The 9,960-nt window shown below is 35.9% G+C and overlaps 1 protein-coding gene and 1 pseudogene across 1 annotated transcript; one reads left to right on the top strand and one right to left on the bottom strand.

The window, feature by feature from the left end:
• LOC140881420 (jasmonoyl--L-amino acid synthetase JAR4-like) lies at positions 1-1,337 on the bottom strand. The gene is made up of 2 exons (XM_073286714.1): positions 1,163-1,337; positions 1-606 (listed from the first exon to the last, which is right to left on the bottom strand). Exons 1-2 carry the CDS (start codon positions 1,323-1,325, stop codon positions 71-73), a joined length of 699 nt encoding a protein of 232 aa, XP_073142815.1. The 5' UTR covers positions 1,326-1,337; the 3' UTR covers positions 1-70.
• Positions 1,338-2,967: 1,630 nt separating this feature from the next.
• LOC140878368 (protein MICROTUBULE BINDING PROTEIN 2C-like) lies at positions 2,968-9,008 on the top strand (annotated as a pseudogene).
• The last annotated feature ends 952 nt before the right edge of the window (positions 9,009-9,960 follow it).

Below are 9,960 nucleotides of genomic sequence, written 5' to 3'. Positions count from 1 at the left end.
ACTAATACATGCAGATATCTTACATGTAGCTCAAAGTAAATGAAAGCAGCAACTTTGTGAATGATTCAAACTAATTATATGCAGTGCTGAAGTAGCTCTTGACGACATTATTAGTGAGTATTTGAAGCACAATCTTGTTAGTCGGCCCCACGCATCGCGGCGTTTTGAACTGACTAACAGCGGATCCTAATCCCACGTAATGATCCAAGATCTTGTGAAAAGTGCCCTTCTTCACCATCCTGAGTTCCAGGGCTCCGATGGTGTTCACCTTCCGAGAACTCATGTATCCCGCGTCCACAAATGATTTGTCCAAACAGTTGCAGAGGATTTCATGATGGTTCGGGTCGCCACTCGTTTCCCAGAAGATCACATAATGGCCAGGATCAGTTGATGTATCGACCTGGCTCGTGAAATCTATGACTTTTTGATTCTCCGTGGATAACAGCTTGGCCGCCGCCTCCACGGATAACTGTAGATCCTTCTCCGTGTTCTTGTCGATGTTGATTGTGAGAAGGAGATTTTTCCTGCAAACGAACTGCAGCTTCGGAGTGGAGTTGTGGAATCCTCTAACTTTTACTGCGTCTCCTAGTCTGTAACGGTATAGTCCTGCAAGAATATTATTGCAACTTATAATAAGCATCATCTTCCAACACAAACTTCGCGCTGCTGACTTATAAGTTGTGATATTCGTTTAGGTGGTTGTACGATTTAAAAATATTCGAACAGTGTATAACATCATTCGTCTAGTCTTAACTTTGAGTGTGGTTCGGAATCGTTGAACCCTCCGGAAGGACACAAATGTAAAGAACATGCAACCGATGCTTGTTCATGCGATGTCTCTTTCATACAAATACAAAAATACAAAATGTTGGAGCAAGCATATTTTTCCTTGCACATGAGCTTGTTTTGTCACGTGAAAAACAATCTTATATATGATTAATAATAATAAAAAAAATACACTATATGGGAACCCCAAGACCTGGAAAAGATTAAAATATGCCTTCATATTAATATCCTACAGCCACATGACAAGTGGGTATCGGGAGTTTTTAAACTAGTTATCAAATTTCAAAGTACCATTTTAACAGCCTTATTGAGTAAAACATAACACTAGTCATCAAGATAACATGAAAAAAAACAGAGAAGATAAACAAAAGAGCACCTGCAAAATTAGTGACAACGACCTCGTGCTCCTGGCCAACCTTCACTTCGGTTAATACAACCGGATTCGGCTCGACGCTGTTAAAATCGTCGTCCAAAGGGATAAATTCGAAATAACCTATATTAGGAAGCACAACTTTGGGTTGACATTCACTCAAATCCATTCTTCGAAGGATCCATAAACTATTTATAGTTTCACATAGTAATAGGATCGGTGTGGTCAGAGACATTCACATCACTGGCTTAAAGCAATCCCTTATATCCTAATTAAATTGCATAAACACGAGACGATACAAAAAATTCATGACCGGCTTATTTCAAACCACAAATCACAATACATCTCCATTCTTTGCAGTTCTTGGAGCTCTTCTCATGCAGTTACTGATAATTGAAAATAACTAACATTTTCCATTTGCAAACAATGCTTGGACTACGTAGTAGTGCCGCAACTTTATTAGATAAGGCTCCATGGAACCTGTCATGATCCCATAGATATATTTTGTATTTGGAAACAGCCCTGGGATCAATCCATTCCAGTTGTTTAATCCCAAGATCTTGCGAGAAATTGTATCCGCCAATTCAGGATCAGGCTTAAGAATCTTGGACACCGCCAATCGAACTGATGGGACCGTGATTCGGGTACTGAGAACTCCTCCTCTGATATCACTGACAAGCTCTTCCCAAACTTGTTCTAAAGTTTGGAAGGCGCGGATGATGCTGACAGGACACCATCAAAGTAATTACCTGTTTCTAAACGCGAAAGAAGTCTTGAATATCTGTAGGGTGTTTTTCCATCAATTCATCATTAAAAGGCACGAACTTTGGCTTCCCTTGTGTCGTGCCAGAACTGCAAGAATCTCATAATTCACCCAAACTTTATAATAATAATAAAAAATAAAAATAAAAAAAATCAATGAATAGAGACAATGAATCAGAAGTTCTTCACCTCGATTGTTCCTCCACGATAGCACTTGACCTCCATGCAGACTGACCTGAATTGTTCACACGATTACAGAAATAACAACAACTTCAAGAAAATAGATTATGCAAACGGAAGTTAAATCAATCGAATCAACTAAAGGTTACACAATCAAAGATCTCCATATGCAAAAAAGCATCACATCAACAAGCTAGAAGCACGAAAACTTACTCGTGCAAATGCTCCTTGAGGATTCCAAAGCACAACTTGGTCAATCCCATTCCAGTCCTTCGTCAATTCAAATGCCGCTCTATGGTCCCAAACTGGTGCAGGATGCCTCATTCTTCAAATTGCAGAAGCTAATTTGTAGTCAAGTAACCTAATTAATGCCAATTACGCAAACTTCTGCTTGACCTCTGGAAGGGTAATAACACCAAAGGGCACAAGCTATCTCCAACACCTTTCTTGTAAGAAATTTCCCACCTGATAAAGCAAACCTATACATTGCCTTCCACTACGGCTTTCAACAAACTACCTCAGCTTCTCTAAAACCCCTGCACCTTAAACTTCCCAAGTATGCTACAAATTAACAGATACGCCTTCAGCAGTAACCACCCAGGAATTCCCACTACAAACAAAAACACATTATATAAAATATTAGGTCCAAACAATGTGGATTGCTCTAAACTAAAAGGTGGGATTTTGCCTCTCTTTTTCAACCTAATCGAGAATCTAGCATATATATATATATAGTAAAGGGTAGACGTCGTTGGGCCGGTTAAGTTTGAAAATGGGCCCAATTACCCAATTATCTGAAACCGCACAGGTTTATAAACGAATTCCGGCGGTTAATTTTCATTCATTCCTCATTTCTTCTGAATACAGCCATGCCTTCCCATCAATTTCTTGAAGTAATGCAAAAGTTTGGTTCCGCCGTTTTCGCACTTTCTGCCTTGGGCGCGGCGATTAAAGTTTACCTAGACGATGCAAACCCTCCGCCGCCTGGCGGAGCGGATGTCGCAGATCACGCTGAGATTGTCCATCCAGTGCCACCTCCGCCCTCCTTCCCCGCCGCTGCTGAGCTTCATCCACCGCCCCCGGTCCCCGCTTCTGAGCTTCCTCCACCGCCCCCCTGTCCCCGCTGCTGTGTCTGCTCCACCCGCCGCGTCGCGGCTGATCAGCTGGTCTTCCAACTTCCACCACGTGTTGCCGAAGAGAATGATCCTGCCACCCCACCAACGGCCAAGAATTAATGGCCCGAGATTAGTCATGTGTCTACTTGTTTTGTTTACGTACTGACATTCCTTCATTCTTGAAATTTGTTCATTCATTCTTGGAAATTCGCATTCTTGAAATGTGTTCATTCATTCTTGGAAATTCGCATTGTTTCTGTTGAATATTCGTTACTGAAATTCTGTGTTTGAGCTTGGAATTTGCATTGACTGATTAGTCATGTGTCTACTTGTTTTGTTTACGTACTGACATTCTTGAAATGTGTTCATTCATTCTTGGAAATTCGCATTGTTTCTGTTGAATATTCGTTACTGAAATTCTGTGTTTGAGCTTGGAATTTGCATTGACTGATTCTTTGAAATGAAATTCAACACGTATCATTAATCAAAGTAATTATTTTTAATCCATAACATATTTCTTATTATAAAAATTAACCAAGTACACTGCACAACACAAGAGCGACTCCGCCGAAAGAGGGGGGAGGCGGTGGCGCGTCGTTTGGGCCGGTTCAATTTGAAAATAATTATTCGATTCGACTTGTAGAGTCCAATTGATTCGAAATGGGCTGGGTGTGACCGTCACTAAATGAGCCCATAACAAAAAAATATATAAGTGATTCAAATAAAAAAAATGTAAATTGTCTCACATGCATTTTTTGTATATGAACATAAAAGTAATTATTATTTGTGTAAAAAATAAAGTGGACAAAAAAGTTAAATTCATACTTTGAATAAATTCTATCGATTTTTCAAATCCCTCTTTACGAAATTGATGAGAGAACAAAACAGAAAACTTGAGTTGGAGAAATTGCCCACATGAATATAAATTTTTTTAAAGGTACTTTATTAATTTTACATGGTAAAAAATTATTAAATGCTCAAATTGATTATATTAAATGGGTCGATGCTATATAATAATAATAATAATAAAAGGGGTCCGTGGTGCTACGAAGAACCCAAGGGTTAACCTAAATATTAAATATATATTTTAATATTTACATTTCATAAGGCAAATCCAGAAATCTCAAACGTTACATTTTTGCCTATAATTTGAATGGGCTGTAAACTCCATATGCCATAATTCCCCACCCGGTCCAAGTACTTCAGCAATCCAAAGCTCGTTCTCGGCCCGTCGGGTGAAGCGTTTTAAAAGCCCACCATTGGATCTCCGGGTATGGAAGATGTCACTCATCTCTTCCAACTTCAAAAGTATTGGAGGAGGGAAACAAATTTATTGACAATAACATGGCATTTCAAATTTGTTTTATGAAAATATTCATGAAATAAAAAAAATAAAATGTTAAAGGATAGGTACGAAAAAAAAAATAAGAAAACCATGAAAGTAAGTTACTGCTTATTTTTTTAGGGAAACAAAACAAATAAACTAGATATCAGTTTATTTCGAATATAAAAAAATAAAAATAAAAATTGACCAATACTATTATTTTTCAAACCATATGTATAAGTAAAACAAATACCAACAAAATAGTCAGAGAGAGGAATAATTGGAGGAGGTGTTTATAAATCATTCGAAACAGAAAATATGGTACATGCTAGATGCACGCGTTATCTAAGAAAAATTTATAGTAGTTTTAAAATTTAAAATAAAAGTTATTGATTTGTGAATGATTGGGGTGAAAATTAAATGCGAAGTAAAAACATGATAAATAAATATAATTTGATGGTTTGAAAATTTTTTAAGAATTTAAAATTTTACCATTATACCAAAATTAGTGGGCGAATGAGATTTAATTTTAATAAATAATATAACTTGACTATATTACCCTCTAATCAATTTATTAAATTCCATAATAGTCTCATAAAATCCAAAAATAAGTTTTCTAAATTATAACAACTCAAAATATTGTTGTTATGTTTGTCAATATTTTTAAATATAGTATGCAAACAAATTTTTAGAACATTATTGATTTAATGAACCATTCATTACCCTTAAAAATATCATTCATTATTATGTTGTATTTTCAATTTTTGAGATATTTCATTCTTATTTTTTCATAATTTATTTTAAATTTATTACAACATAAAAAATCAAACTTTTATTTAATCACAATATCTTATAATTAAATGGGAATGATTACCAATAAAAAATTTTATTCAACAAAATATATATAATTTCAAATTTGAAGTTAACATATTTTATCATATAAGGAAAGTAATTAATTAGGGATAATCTTGTTTATAAAAAATTATATTAATGAAGTGGAGGGTTAATAACAATCTCCAATGAAAATCAAACTCACAAATCACAATAATATCTTCAAAAACAATTTTCAAATTAATTTAGAGAAATTGGAAGAAATCCATAATCGATTTCAGATCTACTTTTGAATCCAAGAATCGATTCCCATTTCACTTCACTGAGTTTTTGTTGAAGAGCAGCAGCAGCATTTGGTAGACTTGCAAGACACCGCCGGGTTCGGTTCGGAGTCATGGCTATCCGGCGAGGACGAATCCTCGCTCAGTCGCACCTTCTCCTCTCTGTCCGCCGCAGCCGCCACCGCCACCGCCACCGGGAATGTGGACCGTGTTCTTTTTAACGACCCTGTGGAGATTGTTCTTCTCGTTCAGTCTCTAATTGTAAGACAACCGCCGCGTTTCAGTTCGTTCCATTTTTATTTTGTTTTTGAGAAATTTGGAGAGATGTGTTTACTGTATTTCTTCTGTTTGACATTGACGCTAGGACCGGAAAGCGACTTCTTCGTTTACGAGAAAGGGTTCAATGATCTATACCAAAACGCCGTCTAGAGAATCCCTTTACAAGAAGGTAACTTTTTTGTTCATTTTTTTATGGTTTCTGGAAGGCAATCTGTTTTAGATTTGTATGTCAAATGACTCCAATGCGTAGAGGGTTTGGGATCCTTTATAATGGACATTCTAAATGTGCACGAGATATTCAAAATATTACAACTTTGCTGTCAAGTACATCGATCCGAAAACCCCCACGATCTACTTCATTTTGGTCCTAACTCATGCATCACAAACTCAAATAATTAACAGGTTCAGAAGCTAGACCTTGCCAGAATCCTTCGAAAGTATAAAGAATACAAACAAAATTCCAAAATTCCAGCGGTGTTTTCCTTTAAAAAAAAAAAAAACAAAACAAAATTCCAAAATTTTATTGCAGCGAAATACAAAAGGGGGTATTGGAATAGAGGGAGGAGAGGGGCCAAATCAGACATATATATGAGCATCATGAAAGAAAAATCAACATTCAATCACAAATAATAAAAATATGGGGTGGTGTATCTCTATTTCAGCCATTGCAGCATTCAATAATAAATTTTATGGATTGCAATTCATGCTGTTGATTATATTTGCCGCAGACAACAGGAAGGAGTGCTCTTCAAACTAAAAAGCAAAGGGAGGAGCCAAACAAAAATACAGCCAATAACCAAGATGGCTGCGATGACAATTTCTCAACTTTTTCCTCGAGGTCATTACTATCTGAGAAGGATAGAGAAGAACTGGTGGCATTACGGGACCAAGTGGAGGATCTGAAAAGGCAATTATCAGAAAAGGATGAACTTCTGAAATCAGCGGAGCTTGTGGAGAATGAGATGACTTCAATGCACTCGAAGTTCGCTGAGCTAAAAAATGAGGCTACAGAAAAGGACTCGTTGATTAAGTCCTCACAATTACAGCTCTCTGATGCGAAGGTATGAATGTCCTCAAAATCTGAAATTTTCTACTGGAACTAGGTTTATTATTTTGTCAAGTTTTTGTACCGGAGCACCTTGTTATCTTTGCTGAATCTACCTACTCTTATCAAAAAGCGGTTATCCAAAAACATATTTTTCTCTAGATGTTACCTTGATCAGCTAGATTATGTGCTGATTTCTCACTTCTTTGCTTGGAACACTTCCATTTGCATTTCCATCCACTCCCCATTCAACTTAACTCCCAGGCATGAGTAATTGTTGGGCCAAATTGGGCATAGACATAACCGGAGCATGTAAAATGGAGATTTTATTTTATTTGTTTCTTAGACAGTATTTATAAGACATCCGAAAAATGATTCATGATTCCATTAGTCTCTGGCCTTTTTTCACTATTTCCCAGCAACAACTGTGAACTGTCACAATATATCATGTCTACACTTGCCCAGTTCACCCTGATCTGAGCAGTAAACATTGCCATGACCTCCTACAAATGGGTGATTCTAACAAATGTGTCGATAACAATTTTAAAACAAACAGCTTAATGTCTTTTTGATTGTAATTATATTTGTTATTCATCCCTATCAGCCCCCCTTTGGTGATGAATCATAATCGTCTCCCAAGATTTAAGACCTTACACAAAACTTAACATTTAAGGTGAGCCAGTCCTTTTAGTCTGGATTTGTTGCTTGGTTGGTTCATGTTAATAGAGGATAGATGTCCATGTTCGAATATTGCATTGGACTTTACTGAGGTTAAGAGCAACATATCAAGTGGAACAATGCCATTACACAATACTTGAATGGACGTGGCCAACTGTGGAGGTGGTGATATACAAGATGTTCTTGCGTTATACTTGCTAAACTTAACCATCTGGGAGTAGGTATAGTGATTCAACACTTTGTTCTCTCGTGTTTCTGCATTTTTCATTATAAAAGTGGTCATGTTGCATCTGAAACTTATTATTAAATAAGAAACTACTATATGTCTGCCTCGTGCCTGAAAATTTGATTACTGATGTAATGCTTTTTTTTTTTTTTTGTCCGACTATAGTTACACTGAAATGTGATATATTTATTTAATCATCTATCTCTGTTCTTGCGGGATATATATTGTTACAGATTAAGCTAGCAGACAAACAAGCTGCTGTGGAAAAACTACAGTGGGAGGCAATGACTTCCAACAAAAAAGCAGAGAAGCTTCAAGGAGACCTAACAAATGTAGAAGGAGAATTTCATGTCATTAATCGAAGGCTTGGCAGGGACTGATTTGACTCTTTCTGATGGAGACTATGAGTGTTGTCTCATTCCCCCTTGAAGAGGATCATGAGTCAGTAAGTTATTTATACACATAAGCGCTATTCTCCTTTTTAACCACCCTTCTCTTCCATTTACACTTCGTGTTTTAGAAAATATGTTCCATGTTCCAAGTAAAAAAAGTTGCCTGCACAAGTGCATTATATATGCACAAGTTTTATGCTTTTACTGTCCACTTCTTTTATTATTGTTCAGATCTTTTTCCATTTCGTACTTTATTTTATTTTAAATACTGTAAGGTTTTGTGGGGTAGGGGGATAGCAGATTGATGATTCGTAACAGTGTATATTGCTATATATAAGCTTGATGTATGACTTAAGTGAGTTGATATTTGCATTTAAAGATTTGACATGAAAGTATAGTTAAATGTGGAAATGTAGATCATACGAACTTTTCATGCCTTGGTTTATGTATGGACGACTATTTACTTTTCGTTTCGTCAAAATGGGCAGGAATCCTTGACTGAGATAGAGATGCAGGAGTTGGAAGCGGCAAGGGAAGCTTACATCGTTGCAGTGGCGGAAGCAAAAAAAAGAAAAGCAAGACGATGACGACTATTTACTTTTCAAATTTGAAATATTTATTATTTGACCCTACCAATCAATCCATCCACGTATAGTGTTATGAAAATATTCATGAAATAAAAAAAAATAAAATGTTAAAGGATAGGTACGAAAAAAAAATAAGAAAACCATGAAAATAAGTTATTGCTTATTTGTTTAGGGAAACAAAACAAATAAGCTAGATATCAGTTTATTTCGAACATAAAAAAATAAAATAAAAATTGACCAATACTATTATTTTTCAAACCATATGTATAAGTAAAATAAATACCAACAAAATAGTCAGGGAGAGGAATAATTGGAGGAGGTGTTTATAAATCATTCGAAACAGCAGATATGGTACATGTGAGATGCAAGCGTTATTTAAAAAAAATATATAGTAGTTTTTAAATTTAAAATGAAAGTTATTAATTTGTGAATGATTGGGGAGAAAATTAAATGCGAAAGGAAAAACATGATAAATAAATATAATTTGATGGTTTGAAAATGTTTTAGGAATTTAAAATTTTACCATTATACCAAAATTAGTGGGTAAATGAGATTTAATTTTAATCAATAATATAAATGAATACGTGATAATAAATTTTGCGCTCAAAGAAGACGACGACATTAGATTCACCTATCATGTGGTTTTAATAACGAAGGGGTAATAGGGTTTGCTGTGGGAACCTCGGGTTGCTAATATCATTTTAGGAAAATTAATGATTAATAAAATAATTAATCAAACAATTAGAAATAATAAAACCAAGAGCTAATTTTTTTTTATAATTCAAGAGCCTCGCTCGATCGGACAAACTTCCCAGATCGAGCGAGCTATAAAATCAAGCTCTCGAGTCTGTAAACATTTTGGTCTCGCTCGATCGGTTGAATTCATCCAATCGAGCGAGCCCAAAGTTCCATTTCTCTGTTTTTGAAAATCACAGGCCGCGCTCGATCGGTGGAATTCACCCGATCGAGCGGGCTCCTTTCCAGAAAATGACAGCAACAATTTTTTGCTGTCAAACCTTGCACCATCAATCCAAAACATCTTAAAACCAACTCAAATCATGGTTTATCAATTCTAGAACATGCATATATACATATATCGAGAAT

This window comes from Henckelia pumila, chromosome 2, assembly GCF_033568475.1.
Source record: "Henckelia pumila isolate YLH828 chromosome 2, ASM3356847v2, whole genome shotgun sequence".
NCBI classification, from domain to species: domain Eukaryota; kingdom Viridiplantae; phylum Streptophyta; class Magnoliopsida; order Lamiales; family Gesneriaceae; genus Henckelia; species Henckelia pumila.
Note: the sequence above shows the minus strand (reverse complement) of the source record. Positions and strands in the feature narration are given on the sequence as shown.